Genomic DNA, 19954 nt, shown 5'->3' with positions numbered 1-19954 from the left:
TAGTTTCATTTACTTGTGATAAAAAAAGACATTTTGTATGATATTAATCTTTTAAAATTTATTAAGACTTTTGTGACTGAACATAGGGCCTGTCCTGAAGACTGTTCAGTATGCACTTGAGAAAAATGTGTATTCTGTTGTTAGGTGGAAATTTCTGTATTTGTCTGTTAAGTCCAGTTGGTTTTTAACATTGTTCACATCCTTTACTTATTTATTTATTTTTGGAGAGGTTTTTGCTATAGGACACATGCACTTGCTAGAAAGACAGAGAAAGACAGAAAGCAAGAAATCACCCCCTCCCCCCCAGGGGGAATGGCCACACTGCAATCAATCCCTTCTCCATTCTCCTCTTGGGATCTTGGGCATGCACGCACATGCATCCGGCGTGAGTTTAAGCCACCGGATCCGGAACTCGAACCGCGGTCAAATACATGGGAGTCCAGCGACACAGCCATTACACCAACTGCTGGTCCCCCCGTCCTTTATTTTCTTAGCGATCTTCTTTCTGGTTGTTCTATCCAATGTCAATAGTGGGATATTGAAGTCCCCAACTATTATTTTAGAACTGTATTTATTCCTTCAATTCTGTCAGCATTTACTTTATATATTCTGGGGCTCTGATTTTTAGTCCACATGTTTTTAATTGTTATATCTTTTTGATGAATTAATCCTTTAATAATTATATCATGTTCTCCTTTGTCACTTAAAACAATTGTGATTTAAAGTCTTATTTTTGTGTGAGGTTAGTATGAATACCTCAGCTTTTATAGTAACTGGAATATTTTTTATCCTTTCATTTTCAACCTTTTTATATCTTTATATCTAAATCATATGTTTTGCTGATAGCATCTAGTTGTATTTTATTTTTAAGTGTATTCTGCCAATAGTTTTTTATTAATTTAATTTTAAATTAAATGTAAAGTTATTTAATTTTATTTGTTATTATTATTTTAATTTGCTATAGAGCACTTGTGCTCACCAGAGAAAGAGAGAGAGAGAGGAGAAAGGGAAGACGAGAAAGCAAGCTGCTAGGTCCAGGACACAAACTGTGGTTGGCCATGTGGGAATCCAGCACCTTAACCACCATGCCACTTGCTGTCTCCCTACCAATCTTTTTTTGATTGGAGAGTTTAATCCATTTACATTTAAACTGATTACTGATAAGGAAGGACTTTTGCCATTTTACTGTTCTGTATACTTTAAAGTTTTTCATTCTTCCATTAATGTCTTGTTTTCTGTTTTGTATGTGTTTTTTTTAGTGACAATTTTGTTTTTAAGAGGGAGAGTTTTTTTTTTTTTTTTTTTGGAGAGGTTTTTGTTTTTGTTTTGGTTTTTTTTTGCTATAGGGCGCGTGCGCTCGCCAGACAGACAGAGACATAGAGACAGAAAGTGAGAAATCACCCCCGAGGGGGGATGGTCACGCTGCAACCCCTTCTCCTCCATTCTCCTCTCGGGATCTTGAGCATGCACGCACACACGCCCGGCGTGAGATTTAAGCCACCGGGTCCGAGACGCGAACTGCGGTCGACTACGTGGGAGTCCAGCGACATAGCCATTACGCTAACTGCTGGTTCCCAAGAGGGAGAGTTTTTGCTATTGGGTGCACACACATTCGACGGAAAGAGAGAAATCATCCATCAGAAGGGACGGCCTTGCTGTAGTCCCTCCTCTGTTCTCCTCTTAGGATTTTGGGTGCGCGTGCACATACCCAGCATGAGTTTTAAGCCACCAGGTCCGAGACTCGAACCATGGTCGACTATGTGGGCACCTAACAATGTAACCATTACATCATTTGCTGGTCCCTAGTGACAAATTTTGATTCCCTTCTCATTTCTTTGTATATGTATTCTGTAGATAGTTCTTTTTACTGGACTAACCACACAGCATAGTGCTTAAGGATGTTGGATTCTAATGTGGCCAACCACATTTTGAATCCTGGCCCTCATAGCTTGAGATAAACTGGGCATGCGCACATTGGCTCAAACTTCCCAACAAGATGGAAAAAGGGAGGAGTGACCATGACCACACCCATCTGGGGCTTGCTTTCTCTCTGCCTCTCTCTTGGAGAGCACACATGCTCTCTAGCAATTAAAAATAATTTATTTTGGGGGCCAGCAGATGGCATAATGGTTACATCACTGAACTCCCACATATTTGACTGTGGTTCAAGTCCTGGACCCAGCAGCTTGTAACTCATGCCAGGCACATGTGCATGCCCAAAAATCTGAGAGGAGAATGCAGGAGAAAGGATTGCGGTGTGGCCATCCCCCTGAGGGGTGATTTCTTGCTTTCTGTCTCTAGCGAGTGCACATACCCTATAGCAAAAATCTCTCTCGAAAACAAAATAAATAAGTAAAATTATTTACTTTGATGAGCACGTGGGAGCTTTTTCATATAAAAGGATGCTGTAGTTCATGTACAGACAACTGACTCACTTAAAAGTGGAATAACTTGGAAGACTCTAGGATTCTTCCCTTGGATTCCTGATCATTCAGATGAATAGATCCCACTAGAAAAACTGGTTCTGCTCTGTTTCTTTGCCTTTCTAAAATTCTAGAAATTCAAATTATATCAGTATTTCCTAATAACTTGGCTTATTTTGCTTATCATAAGTGTAGTCATATCATATTAGCTTTCACAAAAATCTGCTTTTAAAAATACCAATTTTTTTTTTCTTAACTTGGTTTTGAATGTCCCTTAACTTTACCTTTGGGCAGGGCTGATTAGCCTCCTCCACTGGTCCCCTTTCCTCATATTCATCTTCTATATGAAGAATATGACCTTTATTTTATTTTATTTTTATTTTTTTGAGAGAGACGAGTGCACATACCCTATAGCAAAAATCTCTCTCGAAAACAAAATAAATAAGTAAAATTATTTACTTTGATGAGCACGTGGGAGCTTTTTCATATAAAAGGATGCTGTAGTTCATGTACAGACAACTGACTCACTTAAAAGTGGAATAACTTGGAAGACTCTAGGATTCTTCCCTTGGATTCCTGATCATTCAGATGAATAGATCCCACTAGAAAAACTGGTTCTGCTCTGTTTCTTTGCCTTTCTAAAATTCTAGAAATTCAAATTATATCAGTATTTCCTAATAACTTGGCTTATTTTGCTTATCATAAGTGTAGTCATATCATATTAGCTTTCACAAAAATCTGCTTTTAAAAATACCAATTTTTTTTTTCTTAACTTGGTTTTGAATGTCCCTTAACTTTACCTTTGGGCAGGGCTGATTAGCCTCCTCCACTGGTCCCCTTTCCTCATATTCATCTTCTATATGAAGAATATGACCTTTATTTTATTTTATTTTTATTTTTTTGAGAGAGAGATTTTTGCTATAGGGCACGTGTGCTCACCGAGGTCCATCAGTGTAGGTCCTTTGAGTTTGTCCTTGAGGTATATTTTAGAAGGTAGAAATAAATGTTACCTGAGGTATTTACCCCAAAGAGAAGCAGTAGAATAAACAAAGGCATTAAACCAGAGCTAATTTGGGCTGCAAGAAATAGTGGAGGAAAGAACCAAAAGAAATGAGTCAGGAAAAGCAGATTAAAACTGTAACAGGGCATAGCAGGTGGTGTGGAGGTTAAGGCACTAGATCCCATATGTCCGACTGCACAGTTTGAACCCTGGACCCGACGGCTTGAAAATCACACCCAGTGCTTGTCTGTGTGCCCCCAGACTACTGGAAGGAGAGTAGAGGAGAGATTGGGTATGTGTCCCCTGTGGAGGGGGAGGGAGATTTCTCACTTTCTCCCTCTATTTACGTTTCTTTCTGAGTGCATGTTCCTATACCAGAAGCTAAAAACAATGGAACATGAAGGCCTTTAAGTTAAAGGCTAAATAGAAATTGAGTTTTCTACGACCAAAAACATGATCAGAACTGTGCTCTAGATAGGTACAGAAGCTACTTAAGAGGGTACTTCCCTAGTCATGGTGGGAAACTCATAAAGGTCTGACTCAAAACAGTACAGTGAGGATGAGGAAGAGTTATGGGCATGGAGTCAGCAAGATCTGGTGAGTAATCAGGAGTGAAAGGTAAGAGAGAATGAGTCAAAGTGCTTAAAATTTTGAGCCTTGGGACCAGCAAGTGGCGTGGTGGTTAAGGTGCTGGATTCCCACATCATCGACCATGGTTCAAGTCCCAGACCCTACGGCTTGAAAATCACTCCAGGCACATGTGTGCCCAGGTGTGCATGCCCAAAATCCCAAGAGGAGAAGCGACTGTAGCGAGGACATTCCCGCAGGGAGTAATTTCTCATGAGCACATATGACCTATAGCAAAAATAAAAGTAAATAAATAAAAATTTGAGTTTCACTGACTTGGAAAAATGGAAATTGGACAGATAATGGGGAAGTGTCCAGTTGCTTTGAACATATCAAGGGCTCAGCAGTGGCATTTGCCAGAGTATGCCATGCTGCTGCTGCTGCTGCTGGTTTGATGGGTATAACCTGAGTTTGTTTCTAACTTTTAATTTGAGAACCTTTTTTTTTTTTTTTTTGAGAGTTTTTTTTGCTATAGGGCACGTGCACTTGCCAGAAAGACAGAGAGAGACAGAAAGCGAGAAATCACTCCCCAGGGGGGGATGGCCACACGGCAATCCCCTCTCCTCCATTCTCCTCTTGGGATCTTGGGCACGCACGCACACGCCCCCGGCATGAGCTTAAGCCACCGGGTCTGGGATTCAAACTGCGATTGACTGACTATATGAGAGTCCAGCGACATAGCCATTATGCCAACTGCTGGTCCCAAATTTGAGAACTTTTTTAACTTAAATTTTAAAAACTATGCAAGACCATTTCATTGTTTCAGATAATTACAAATCCACTTTTTGTACAAAGACGTGATTAACAAGAAAACCCTTTTCACCTTCTTCCTGGTTAAGGTTTATTTGTTCCCGTCATCTGTATCCGCGCTGTGTGATACAGTATCCATCAGCCACTGTTAGCTACTGAGCACTCATAATGATATGTGCTGTAAATATAAAAAAAAATACGTCCCGCATTTCAGAGACTCAGTATGAAAGAAAGGGTTAAACTATATTTATACTAATGCCATGTTAAAGTCAGACTATTTTGGATAGTGGTTTAGGGTTCCCCAACATCATCTATGTGTTAGGTGATGTGCTAGAAGAGCTCTCGGAACCCAGTGTGTACACCGCCAAGATTGACACTGTGAAAGGATGCTTGCTAGGATTGGCACCAGAAAAAGACCATTGGTCTGGAAGGACCCTTGCACAGGCTTCCTTATGTCCTCTCCCTTCCTAGAGGAACATTCTAAGCCTGTTTCTCCAGCATGCATACAGTGGTTCTGCCCAGAGAAGCACATCAGAGACTCAATACCTAAGGTTTTTGTTGGGATCTGCTGGTCATAAAAGCCCCCTCTGCCTTTCGTGTACTAATTTTCCAGTTTGAAAAACTCCATTTGAGGGGCCAGCAGGTGGTGCGGTAGTTAAGGTGCTGGACTCCCAGGTGGCTGACCGCTGCTCGAGTCCTGGACCTGGCAGCTTGAAAATCACACTGGGCACGTGCATACTTGCCCAAAATCCCAGGAGGAGAAGGGATTGCGGCATAGCCATTATCCCTGGGGGAGGGGGTGATTTCTCATTTTCCCTCTCACTCTCTCTCTCTGGCAAGTGCACACACATTATGGAAAAAAAAAAAAAAGGTACCAGCAGTTAGCGTAATGGCTATGTCGCTGGACTCCCATGTAGTCAACCGCGGTTTGTTTCCCGGACCCGGTGGCTTAAAACTCACGCGGGCGCATGTGTGTGCGTGCCCAAGATCCTGAGAGGAGAATGGAGGAGAAGGGACTGTGGCATGGCCATCTCCCCCGGGGGGTGATTTCTCACTTTCTGTCTCTCTGTCTCTATCTGTCTGGAGAGCCCACGTACCCTATAGCAAAAATCGCTCCAACAAAAAGAAAAAAACGTAAAAAAAAAAAAGGAAAATCTCCATTTGATAAGCACATGTCAGAGCCCAGTACCAGAGCTCAAGACAATACATTTTACATATTTATCATTCATTCAAATTCTTGAACTATTCTTTTCGTTATTCTCTAAGCTTTTAATGATTTGTAATTGTCATGTATTCATCCGTGAAAATAATCAATATTTCGGAAGATCTTTCTGTAAGCAGGCTAATTCTCCATGGGAGATTCACTGCATGCCTGCCCATTGTAGGTTGCAGATGTGACTAAAATAGTATAACTTGACTCAAACAGATGATTTAGAATAGCAATCAGGATGTTTGACTTCTTCCAGGCACTGAATTCTAATAGAGACCTTCTTTAAGAAAGGATATGGTTTTAGGAAAATTATTTCTAAGACTATAACTGTGAAAGCAGCAGAAGATATTTTTGTTAGAATAAATCCATAATGTGATTTTTTAATGACGTACTGCCTGTGGGCCCCCCTGTGGGCTTGGCTGAAGGACAGACCATCTTTCAGCGTCATTGCCACATATAGTTAAATATAGCGGGGAGTGGAAATCTTAGCCCTCCCCTTCTTTCCTGCACCATGATCCAGGAATGTGTTAAGGTGGGAAGGAGAGAGTGTTTAGACTTTAAGTAAAGAGCAGTTTATAACTGGCGCTATTTTTGCTGTTTGTCTCATAAAGACAGTCAGTCTCTTTTTTTTTTTTTAAGCTTTAAAGTATGTCGTTTTTTTAACCAGCCATGCTTATTCAGTGAAAAGCCATAAAGCCTAATGTATTTGTAATTTTGAATACAATTCACATTTCTACAAAACAAAACCTGACAATTTTCACTATATTCAAATTGCTTTAAATAATATCGAGTGCACTTGTACAGAATCTGTAATTAAAAACTGTGGACATTTTGCCCTCACTGTTCAATTAATGAGAAACACAGAGCAGAAAGCCTGTCTTCCTTTTTCTTCATGACAGACAGTAATGTGCCGCGTGGTAACAAGATTCAAGCCAGGCACATTCCACACAATAGCGTGAAAACCCAATCATCATACTCAGGAACCAAGAAAGGATCAAAAAACTTGTCTTGCAGGCTACCTTTGAAGTTGGAGAGAGCCATCAAAATGCAGTCACATAATAACATGTGGATAAACTTTAAAAACCATTGATAGTTTGACTTAGGAAATCAGAATACAAGGGAGCCACAGTGATGTTCATTTGCGCATCATCAGCTCCTCTTGAAAATAGCTTATCTTCCCAGCATTCCCATTAGTGAACTAGATAAAATAGGCAGTAGACTTAGAGTACCACATATAATATAGTGTATGTAATAGAATTATGGTATAGCATTTAAATAAAAACAGTACTCCAGTATGTAGGAATAAGGTAAGGTACATCTTTATTAACTTTCTTGATCTCCATGTATGGCTTATTTATGTGACTGCTATCTATTGTTCTTGTTTTTACAATGAACTTTGAAACCATCAAGACTTTTAATTATTTTTTTTAGAGGTTTTTGCTATAGGGCATATGCACTCGCCAGAGAGACAGAAAGCAAGAAATTACCCCCTGGGGGGATGGCCACGCCGCAATCCCTTCTCCTCCATTCTCCTCTTGGGATCTTGGGCACGCACGCACACGCCCTGCATGAGTTTTAAGCCACTGGGTCCAGGACTCGAACCGCGGTTGACTACGTGGGAGTCCAGCGACATCGCCATTACTCCAACTGCCCACCATCAAGACTTTTAAAAAAAAAATGATCTAACTTATTTTAATAGTCTAAATGATACTACTTTGACAAGTTCATAGTTTCTGAATAATAATATAACTTGTTAATTATATGCATTTTTTGCACCAATATTAAAAATAGTATCAGCATGATTGAGACCACTATTTTATAGTCTCGGCATTTTTTAGAACCACTGGCATATTCTGCACTCCACCCCATTCTTTTCTCTTTTTTTTTGGAGAGGTTTTTGCTATAGGGCGCATGCACTCGCCAGACAGAGAGAGAGAGACAGAGAGACAGAAAGCGAGAAATCACCCCTCAGGGGGGATGACCACGCCCAACCCCTTCTCCTCTGTTCTCCTCTCAGGATCGTGGGCACGCACACACATGCACCCGGCATGAGTTTTAAGCCACCAGGTCCAGGACGTGAACCACGGTCGACTACGTGGGAGTCCAGCGACATAGCCATTACGCTAACTGCTGGTCCCCCACCCCATTCATTTTTAAATGGAAGCTTAGACCCAGGGAAGTTTAAGATCTTTAAGTCTACGGATGAACCAGTAACAGAAACAATTTGTAATCACTAGTCCATTGCTTCTCCCACTTTCTGCTGTTCAGTACTATTTCCCAAGTTATTCATAGTTGTTAGCTGTTTTGAGCTCTTTACTCATAAAAGCCACATAGGGATTATTGTACTAGAACTGCAGTGGTTAAGTATGCAGCAAGTAAGCAAGCTTAAAAGTTTAATATAGGACCAGCAGGTGGTATGGTGGTTAAGGATCTGGGTCCCACGTGGCCAGCTCTACAGTACTAGTCCTGGACTTGGCAGCTTAAAAAACACGCCATACACGTGTGCGTGGGTACCCAAAATTCTGAGAGGAGAGTGGAGGAGGGATTGCCGCCTGGCCCTACCCTGCTAGGGGGTGGTTTCTCACTTTCCCTCTCTCACATGCACACGCTGTCTCTGGTTTGCATGCATGCCCTGTAGCAAATTGAAAAACAGTAATAAAAAAGTCCTGCCTAAAATGCCACACAGTCAATCAAAGAAAATATCTGAGGTATGTCAGTATAATACAGAGCAATAGTCAATCTTCCTTCATTGATATAGCACATATTTTCTGAAAATCAAACATATAAATTCATTAGGCTAATCCCGGCCTAAATTTTAATTTAAAATTTTAGTGCAATTATAATTTTAGAAGTCAAAATGGTTAGTTTAGTTCTATAAACTTCTGTCATACCTCCAAAATCTAGTTTAACAAGAGAAAAATAATAAACTGCCTCACTTTTTATTATTATTATTATTATTATTACTTGAGTGCACTTACAATAGACTTGTATTACAATAGTAAGAGACGGAAGATCTTTCTGTAAGCAGGCTAATTCTCCATGGGAGATTCACTGCATGCCTGCCCATTGTAGGTTGCAGATGTGACTAAAATAGTATAACTTGACTCAAACAGATGATTTAGAATAGCAATCAGGATGTTTGACTTCTTCCAGGCACTGAATTCTAATAGAGACCTTCTTTAAGAAAGGATATGGTTTTAGGAAAATTATTTCTAAGACTATAACTGTGAAAGCAGCAGAAGATATTTTTGTTAGAATAAATCCATAATGTGATTTTTTAATGACGTACTGCCTGTGGGCCCCCCTGTGGGCTTGGCTGAAGGACAGACCATCTTTCAGCGTCATTGCCACATATAGTTAAATATAGCGGGGAGTGGAAATCTTAGCCCTCCCCTTCTTTCCTGCACCATGATCCAGGAATGTGTTAAGGTGGGAAGGAGAGAGTGTTTAGACTTTAAGTAAAGAGCAGTTTATAACTGGCGCTATTTTTGCTGTTTGTCTCATAAAGACAGTCAGTCTCTTTTTTTTTTTTTAAGCTTTAAAGTATGTCGTTTTTTTAACCAGCCATGCTTATTCAGTGAAAAGCCATAAAGCCTAATGTATTTGTAATTTTGAATACAATTCACATTTCTACAAAACAAAACCTGACAATTTTCACTATATTCAAATTGCTTTAAATAATATCGAGTGCACTTGTACAGAATCTGTAATTAAAAACTGTGGACATTTTGCCCTCACTGTTCAATTAATGAGAAACACAGAGCAGAAAGCCTGTCTTCCTTTTTCTTCATGACAGACAGTAATGTGCCGCGTGGTAACAAGATTCAAGCCAGGCACATTCCACACAATAGCGTGAAAACCCAATCATCATACTCAGGAACCAAGAAAGGATCAAAAAACTTGTCTTGCAGGCTACCTTTGAAGTTGGAGAGAGCCATCAAAATGCAGTCACATAATAACATGTGGATAAACTTTAAAAACCATTGATAGTTTGACTTAGGAAATCAGAATACAAGGGAGCCACAGTGATGTTCATTTGCGCATCATCAGCTCCTCTTGAAAATAGCTTATCTTCCCAGCATTCCCATTAGTGAACTAGATAAAATAGGCAGTAGACTTAGAGTACCACATATAATATAGTGTATGTAATAGAATTATGGTATAGCATTTAAATAAAAACAGTACTCCAGTATGTAGGAATAAGGTAAGGTACATCTTTATTAACTTTCTTGATCTCCATGTATGGCTTATTTATGTGACTGCTATCTATTGTTCTTGTTTTTACAATGAACTTTGAAACCATCAAGACTTTTAATTATTTTTTTTAGAGGTTTTTGCTATAGGGCATATGCACTCGCCAGAGAGACAGAAAGCAAGAAATTACCCCCTGGGGGGATGGCCACGCCGCAATCCCTTCTCCTCCATTCTCCTCTTGGGATCTTGGGCACGCACGCACACGCCCTGCATGAGTTTTAAGCCACTGGGTCCAGGACTCGAACCGCGGTTGACTACGTGGGAGTCCAGCGACATCGCCATTACTCCAACTGCCCACCATCAAGACTTTTAAAAAAAAAATGATCTAACTTATTTTAATAGTCTAAATGATACTACTTTGACAAGTTCATAGTTTCTGAATAATAATATAACTTGTTAATTATATGCATTTTTTGCACCAATATTAAAAATAGTATCAGCATGATTGAGACCACTATTTTATAGTCTCGGCATTTTTTAGAACCACTGGCATATTCTGCACTCCACCCCATTCTTTTCTCTTTTTTTTTGGAGAGGTTTTTGCTATAGGGCGCATGCACTCGCCAGACAGAGAGAGAGAGACAGAGAGACAGAAAGCGAGAAATCACCCCTCAGGGGGGATGACCACGCCCAACCCCTTCTCCTCTGTTCTCCTCTCAGGATCGTGGGCACGCACACACATGCACCCGGCATGAGTTTTAAGCCACCAGGTCCAGGACGTGAACCACGGTCGACTACGTGGGAGTCCAGCGACATAGCCATTACGCTAACTGCTGGTCCCCCACCCCATTCATTTTTAAATGGAAGCTTAGACCCAGGGAAGTTTAAGATCTTTAAGTCTACGGATGAACCAGTAACAGAAACAATTTGTAATCACTAGTCCATTGCTTCTCCCACTTTCTGCTGTTCAGTACTATTTCCCAAGTTATTCATAGTTGTTAGCTGTTTTGAGCTCTTTACTCATAAAAGCCACATAGGGATTATTGTACTAGAACTGCAGTGGTTAAGTATGCAGCAAGTAAGCAAGCTTAAAAGTTTAATATAGGACCAGCAGGTGGTATGGTGGTTAAGGATCTGGGTCCCACGTGGCCAGCTCTACAGTACTAGTCCTGGACTTGGCAGCTTAAAAAACACGCCATACACGTGTGCGTGGGTACCCAAAATTCTGAGAGGAGAGTGGAGGAGGGATTGCCGCCTGGCCCTACCCTGCTAGGGGGTGGTTTCTCACTTTCCCTCTCTCACATGCACACGCTGTCTCTGGTTTGCATGCATGCCCTGTAGCAAATTGAAAAACAGTAATAAAAAAGTCCTGCCTAAAATGCCACACAGTCAATCAAAGAAAATATCTGAGGTATGTCAGTATAATACAGAGCAATAGTCAATCTTCCTTCATTGATATAGCACATATTTTCTGAAAATCAAACATATAAATTCATTAGGCTAATCCCGGCCTAAATTTTAATTTAAAATTTTAGTGCAATTATAATTTTAGAAGTCAAAATGGTTAGTTTAGTTCTATAAACTTCTGTCATACCTCCAAAATCTAGTTTAACAAGAGAAAAATAATAAACTACCTCACTTTTTATTATTATTATTATTATTATTACTTGAGTGCACTTACAATAGACTTGTATTACAATAGTAAGAGAAGAGAGAGAGAAAACACCCCCCAATGGGATGTAGTCATGCTGCAGTCTGTTTTCCTCCATTTTTTCATCCCCTCAGGATTTGGGGCATGGATACACACATGTGCCTGTCATGTTTTTCAAGCTGCTGGGGCCAGCATTTGGACCAGCTCTGTGAGATCTGGCTCCCAGGGCACAGCACTTAACCTCTGCATGACAGGGCTGACCCAAAGCTATCTCACTTCTGGACTTAGATTTTATTCTGTGTCTTTTTTCTTTCATAATTTGCCAGACAGTGGTATGCTAGCTAGAGGGAAAGGGTGAGAGAAAGCATCCCCTTGTAGAATGGTCACACTGCAGTCCTTTCTCTTTTCCCTACTTTCAGGATTTCAGGCATGCACACACACATCCAGCATGTTTTTTGAGCCACTGGGTCTGAGACTCAAACTGCACAGTTGGCCGTGTAGGATCTAGCCATCCCAACCACCACGCCAAGAAGGGCTGGCCCTTTTTGTGTGTCTACACTTAAATGTTTTATACTGGTCTGTTGGACTTCTGTCTCTGATCTAGGACTTTATTTCCTAACACAAGTAAGCACATTAAATCATAATACAGTGTAACAAATGCTTACTTATATAAGGAAAAGTGCCAGACAGAGAAGTATATGGAGTATGACAACACACAGGAGTTGGGACCAGCAGTTGACTTAATGGCTATGTTGCTGGACTCCCATGTAGTCGACCATGATTTGAGTCCCGGATCCGGTGACTTACATTCACGCTGGGTGCATGTGCATGTGTGCCCAAAATCCTGAGAGGAGAATGGAGGGGAAGGGATTATGGCATGACCATCCCCCCTGGGGAGTGATTTCTTGCTTTCTGTCTCTTTGTCTCTCTCTGTCTTTCTGGCGAGCTCACGTGACCTATAGCAAAAACCTCTCCAAAAAAAGAAGGAAAGGAAAAAAGAAACACACAGGAGCAATTAGCCACATAGGAGAATTGAGAGCTTTTCACTGGGTGTGTGACATCTGAGATGATCTTGAAAAATGTCAGTGGTCACCAGGAAAGAAAACAGAAGCATTTTAGACTAAAAGAACAACTTAAACAGAATATGAAATTACATGGTATATATAGTCCATATACCTTTATTTTAAAATAATGTTTTCTAGGAGGCCAGCAGTTGGCATGGAGGTTAAGGTGGCCGGATCCCATATGGCCAACTCAGTGATTAAGTCCTGGACCTGGCAGCTAGAGAACCACACCAGGCACATGTGTGTGCCTGGCCAAAATTCCGAGAGGAGAAGGGATTGCGATGTTACCATCCTCTCTGGGGAGTGATTTCTCACATTTTCTCTGTCTCTCTGTCTGTCTCTTTTTCTCTCTCTCAAGAGTGCACATACTCTAGGGCAAACTAAAAATATAATAATTTCTGAACTTCAGAAGATTGGATTTTTCCCCTTTTTTTATTGTGGTAAAATGTATGTACATAACAGGGACCAGCAGATGGTGTAATGGCTATGTCACTGGACTCCCATGTAGTTGACTATGGTTTGAGTCCCAGACCCGGTGGCTTAAACTCACGCTGGGCATGTGTGCTTGCGTGCCCAAGATCCTGAGAGGAGAATGGAGGAGAAGGGATTGTGGCATGCCCATCCCCCCTGGGGGGTGATTTCTCACTTTCTGGCGAGCACATGCACCCTATAGCAAAAAAGAAAAATCTTTTTAAAAATGTACTTTTTTTTTTTAATTAGCTAGAGGTTGCATGTACTAGTTGGAGAGAGAGAGAAAGCGAAAAGACATCCCCCATGCTCATGGTCACATCACAGTCCCTTCTCCATCTCTCCCTCCTGTTTGGGATTTTAGGCATACGCTTAACATGTCTGGAGTATTTTTTAAGCCCCCAGGTCCGAGACTCAAACTGCACAGTTGGTCATGTGGGATGCAGTCACCCTAACCACAAGGCCACAAGTTGGCCCTAAAAATTACCATTTTAATGGGTTGGCCCCATAGCATAGGGCTTAAGTGTTATGCATAGGAAGCCAGATTCCACATGTCTAACCGTGGTTCAGATTCCAGCCCCAGTGGCTTGCAAAACACCAGGCATGTGTGTGCATGCCCCAAATCCTGTATGATGGAGAAATGAAGGAAACTTGATTGCAACATGACCATGCCCCTTGGAGGGTTCTTTCTCTCTCCTTTCTCCCTCTCTCTCTCTCTCTCTCTCTCTCTCTCTCTCTCTCCCCCTAGTGAGCACATAGGCCCCCTGGAAATAAAATAAAATTATGATTTTAACCATCTTCATTTGTACAGTTTAGTGGCATTACACACATTCAGTGTTGAGGAATCATCACTGCTGTCCATCTCCAGAACATTTTCACCATTCCAAATTGAAACTGTGCACATTACACACTTTTGCTCCAGCTCCTGGAGACTCCTGTTCTCCTTTCTGTCTCTATGAACTGGCCTCTGCTAGGGAGCTCAAAAAAGTGGAGTTGCACAATATTTGTCATACAGCAATTATGCTAAGCGAATATTTCATATTTCACTTAAGCATGTTTTTAAGCTTCACCCACCTTGTATTATTGCCAGATGGTGCTTCTGCTCACCAGAGAGATGGAGAAACACAGGGAGGGAGAGAGAGAAAACTCTCTCCAATAGGATGTGATCACACCACAATCTATTTTTTCATTCTCCAACTCACTGGAATAGATTCTAGGCGTGCATGCACAAGCACCTTGTGTGTTTTTCAAGCCACCAGGGCTGGGGTTCAAACTCATCAGCCATGTGGGATCCATCTTCCTTAACCACTAGGCCTGCCCAGAATTTCTTTTTATTACTGAATAATGTTCCCTCTTCATATATATACTGCGTTTTATTTAATCATTTGTCCATTTATAAGCATTTCAGTTGTTTCCACCTTTGACTATTGTGAATAATGTTGCTGTGAGCATTGATTTGCAAGTATCTGTTTGACTTTCTGCTTTCATTTCTTTTGGACATAGACCTAAAAGTAGTATTGTGGCACTTAACTTTTAAAGGGAAACAGGTTTCATAGTTGCTAGACCCTTCCATTCCCACCTCCAATGCAATAGGGTTCCAGTGTCTTCATATGCTCACCAACACTGTCTTTTCAAGGTTTTTTAAAAGACTAAAAAAAAATACCATACTACTTTCTAGTTCCATAAGATCCATGAGAAGTACATTCATAACATCGTTACATTAACAACGACATTTGGGGGACCAGCAGTTGGTGTAATGGCTATGTCGCTGGACTCCCATGTAGTCAACCACGGTTCAAGTCCCGGACTCAGTGGCTTAATCTCACACCAGACGTGTGCGTATGTGCCCAAGATCCTGAGAGGAGAATGGAGGAGAAGGGATTGCGGTGTAGCCATCCCCTGGGGGGTGATTTCTCACTTTCTGTCTCTCCATCTCTCTCTGTCTTTGACAAGCACACGTACCCTATAGCAAAAACCTCTCCAAACAAAAAAAGACATTTCGGGGTCTAACCTTGTGGCCTGATGGTAAAGAGAGCCAGATCTCACATGGCCAACCATGCAGTAAAAATCCTGGCCCTGACAGCTTGAGGAACACGCTGGGCATGTGTGCCCAAAAACCTGACAGGAGGGAGAAATGAAAGACAAGGGGTTGTGGCATGATCACATCCCATCCCATCGGGTGGTGCTTTCTTCCTTTCCTTCTCTCTCTGGTGCGTGTACATACCCTCTCACAAAATAAACAATAATGATAAGTTAAACATAAAAATGACATTTTGGTGCCCAGTGTGAGAAAAAGTTTGTACGAGCCAGCATCAAAGAATATTGACCTTTCAGTCTTACTGTTGTGTCATACAAATTGTATTCATGGAAAAGCCTCTGAGATAAGAAATTACTCTTTCAATGTCAGATTCATAAGTGCCAAATAGGTCAAGATGGATTCATCGTCTTTACGTCTCTGTTCATAGCGATGTAATTGTTTTGTTTTGTTTTTCCCTCCAGCTCCCTGCACAGGCAGCACTTTCTTTTGCCACAGCAACATGTGCATCAATAATTCTTTAGTCTGTAATGGTGTTCAAAACTGTGCATACCCATGGGACGAAAATCACTGTAAAGGTGAGTCCAATGCAAAAGTCAGCCTTTTTGAGAAAACACTGGCTATTGCCTTTCATTAAAAAAGACTTAAAATGTCCTTTTCCACAGCTGTGCTTAACCTAGCTGCTTTGGCAAAATCAAAGAAATGGAAGATAAATCTTCCTTTAAATGGATCATAGACCTCTGGGATGTGGAAAAACAAAAATACTGATTCTCAACAAAAGTATTTTTTATTTACACATCGTGTTTTTTACCTTAAGTTGTTGAAAAGTACATCCTGATATTTCTCACCCTTAATTTACTTTCTTATTGTGGTCAAAGTTCATAATTTGCATTATAAAGAGACATCATTTAGTTCTCAGAATAATTGAGAGGGTAACCTAGAATATTCTTTTAAAAATTATATTGAAAGAGTCTTAATAGAAATCAATTATGGATCCAAGTTTACAATGTAAAAGCAGACCTATAATAAAAACTGCTTTTATTTTATAGAATTTCTTATACTCTTTCCATAATAGTCTCTAAAAAGTAAATATGGCTTTTGATAACTTTGAATAATTGGTAGGTAGGTTGTGACATTGTCTCTGTTATCCTCAAAAATTTAATAACTATGTTACTATGAAAAGATAATGTACAGGTACTACTCACCTAATGACTGAATTCTGTCCTACGACTAGGAAGTTAAGCAAATTGAGCAAGGAGCTGAAAGGCAGGTGTTTTGTGGTGTCTCATGGCGCCACAGGGTACATATTTCTAAATAGATACCATATGACACTACACTAATAATGTAATCTGTCTATACACAAAGCATACATTAGGTAAGCATCAGAAAACGACAAGATACACAACACAATAATATAAATCGAGTGTAATCACTTTTATTTATTCTGAATACTACTATGGGTACACAATAAAGTACAAATTTATAAACCAAATATGGAGTCTGCGTGATTACAAACGCTTTATGTAGTGAATACTAACCAACTGGGGGAAAGAGATAAAGAAGGAGGAAGGGGATTCCACACACTGGAGAACTGGCGCTAAGTCTAAGTAGATAGGTCATTAAGTGAGAAGTAGCTGGAATCTGATATGGCTGCTTTAAGTACTTGATATGGAGTATTCTAGGTAATCATTTAAAAACGGTAGACCATGATAAAATACGTGGGTAGGTTCATCTGATCATGTTAGTTCTCCTTTCCTGGTAGCTGTCAGTAGAAATATTGTGGATAGACTTAAACATGGCAGTTGGCCAAATCTATTGTGGAGCAGAAAGCTGAACTTCGTCTAATAAGAGTATTTTGGCATTTTCTATACGTATGCATTCAGTGTGACTTGCAGATGGTAAGCATGCGCATGTCTTCTGAGCGAAGGAATAACTAGTTTTATCTTTTTTGTATTCTAGCTGTACTGTGATCAGCTACGTTAACCAGAAATCATACGAGGATTATTTTATTTGTTTAACAACCTAGATTTAAACTGTATTGCATAAGGTTTATTTGACCCAAGTACTCTGCTGTACCTAAAAATACCTTACCAATTGTGCCAGAACTCATACTAATGAATTTTGAACTCTTCAATGTCTCTTTCTCTTTCTACAGAAAAGAAAAAAGCAGGACTATTTGAACAAATCACTAAAACTCATGGAACAATTATTGGCATTACATCAGGGATTGTCTTGGTCCTTCTCATTATTTCTATTTTAGTACAAGTGAAGCAGCCTCGAAAAAAGGTCATGGCTTGCAAAACTGCTTTTAATAAAACTGGGTTCCAAGAAGTGTTTGATCCTCCTCATTATGAGCTGTTTTCACTAAGGGACAAGGAGATTTCTGCAGACCTGGCAGACTTGTCAGAAGAGCTAGACAACTATCAGAAGATGCGGCGCTCCTCCTCTGCCTCCCGGTGCATTCATGACCATCACTGTGGGTCACAAGCATCTAGCGTCAAACAAAGCAGGACCAACCTCAGTTCCATGGAACTTCCTTTCCGAAACGATTTTGCACAGCCACAGCCAATGAAGACATTTAATAGCACCTTCAAAAAAAGTAGCTACACTTTCAAACAGGCCCATGAGTGCCCTGAACAGGCCCTAGAAGACAGAGTGATGGAGGAGATTCCCTGTGAAATTTACGTCAGGGGGCGAGAAGATTCTGCACAAGCATCCATATCCATCGACTTCTAATCTACTAAAGGTGACATTAATTATTCAGTGCGTCCGTATATAGCCCACAGAGCACCCATATCATTTCCAGCAGCCAACCCTTTTCTCCTATCCAAATTAGGAAGACCTTTACTTACTAATAACCTATTGTCATAGTGACATTTTTGTTATCTCAGGCAGTCTTATGTATGTTAAGCCAACCAAGTAACTTATATTTGGTGAGGGGAAAAAAATCATAATCATCTGAGGCCTGGTGTCACACCACCAGTTAGATAGCAGTTGAAGAGGGGAAGTGATTACATTTAGCCAGGCCCAGGCTGCCTATCAGTTTTAGCAGCAGAAACACTGTTCCTGACTAAGAAAGCTCTGTCAGTATCTTGGTCCCACAATAAACTTTAAAAATTTTGGAAGATTTTTCTTTACATTCCTTTACATTTTTTCTCTTCATTTGTTTTTTAAGCCTGTAATTTTACCATCTCAGTTTCTTACATAAATATAAATGGTTAATATACCATATACTTCAATATAGGCATTCTTAAATTTGTCCAAATATAGCTTGTTACTGTGATAAGTGCCAATTAAGACAATTATACTTCATCCATCTGTTTCTTCTTGACTAATCTCTATACTTCTGTCTTTTAATTACTGGATGCGTAGTCATTATTTTCTCTGAGAAGTAGTAGATATGATTTATCACCTTTGAATCATATTATATCATAGTTATATTGTCCTAGAAAATTTCACAATTCCGGCATGTGTTGCCAGATACGACTAAAAATTTGAGAAAGACAAAATCTGACTGCAAGCTTTTGAAACTTCACAAATTTGGTCACATTCTGTGACAGCCTGTTCAACCCAGTAAACAGAGTCATTAGTCTTGGGGAGGCCTGTAATTATGTTTATTTGCAATAGTTCTCATCACCAGAGCTGTTTCCTATTATTTTTTTTAAAGATTATTTAGCTCCCTTTGTACTGGTTTATGTTAAGATATATAGTAACCAAGATTGATGAGCATTTAAAGGGAAATTTCTGAGAAACTGTATAAGCCTTTAGATTGCTTCTTACTTGGGACAGTACATTTTTCTAGCTCTTATAAAAAATAACAATTCCACTTTTTTTTTTTAACTGCACTTTTGACCTTATTTTTTTTATGGTATATGAAACAATAATTTATAAACATGATATAAAAACTCATTGTGTTTTTTTAGACTTTTGATATTATTTGATACTGTATAAACTTTATTAAATCAAGATTAAAGACTTACATAAGAGATTCCTTTCAGTGTTCACATTACCAGCTTTGTATACAAATACGCTGTGATGGAACTGTACACTATAATTTATTGTGAAGACCTCAGTAATGTGTACATAAGCTTTTTCTTTCTTTTTGTTACTGTATTTAGTTTGTGATAAATTTTTCACTGTGTGATATTTATTGCTCTAAATTACTACACCAGCTCCTACATTAAAATATACATTACGACATGATCCTTTAATCATGTTATTTATGGCACTGAAATTTTAGATCTTAAGAAATGTATAGAAAGGAATCCATTCATTGAAGTATAATTAATACAAACATGCCGTTTAAAAGAGGTAAATTCTCAGGACCAGCAGATTGCATAATGGTTACATTGCTTAACTCCCAGGTAGTTGACCATGGTTCGAGTCCCAGACCTAGCAGCCTGAAACCCAGGCTAGGCACGTGTGCGCACCCAAAATCCCAAGAGGAGAATAGAGAAGAAGGGATTGCAGTGTGGCCATGCCTCTGGGGGGATGATTTCTCACTTTCTGCCTCTGTCTCCAGCCAGTGTATG

General features: G+C 39.9%; 1 protein-coding gene and 2 non-coding genes across 3 annotated transcripts in view; 1 reads left to right on the top strand and 2 right to left on the bottom strand.

Moving 5' to 3' along the window:
- Positions 1-19000, top strand: part of NETO2 (neuropilin and tolloid like 2) — a 79836-nt gene extending 60836 nt beyond the window's left edge. Inside the window, exons 8-9 of the mRNA XM_014585003.2 lie at positions 15887-16000; positions 17578-19000. Of these exons, the coding sequence (XP_014440489.1) occupies positions 15887-16000; positions 17578-18158 (695 nt within the window). The 3' untranslated portion in view covers positions 18159-19000. The remainder of the gene's footprint in view (positions 1-15886; positions 16001-17577) is intronic.
- Positions 6904-7005, bottom strand: LOC114006510 (small nucleolar RNA U13). Its single transcript, XR_003548213.1, has one exon. It is a non-coding gene; the product is annotated as a small nucleolar RNA U13 (small nucleolar RNA).
- Positions 9801-9902, bottom strand: LOC114006509 (small nucleolar RNA U13). The gene has a single exon (XR_003548212.1). It is a non-coding gene; the product is annotated as a small nucleolar RNA U13 (small nucleolar RNA).
- Positions 19001-19954: the final 954 nt, after the last annotated feature.

Source organism: Tupaia chinensis, unplaced genomic scaffold (genome assembly GCF_000334495.1).
Source record: "Tupaia chinensis unplaced genomic scaffold, TupChi_1.0 Scaffold148557_1, whole genome shotgun sequence".
Lineage (NCBI taxonomy): Eukaryota > Metazoa > Chordata > Mammalia > Scandentia > Tupaiidae > Tupaia > Tupaia belangeri.
This window is presented reverse-complemented; position numbering and strand designations above follow the sequence as displayed.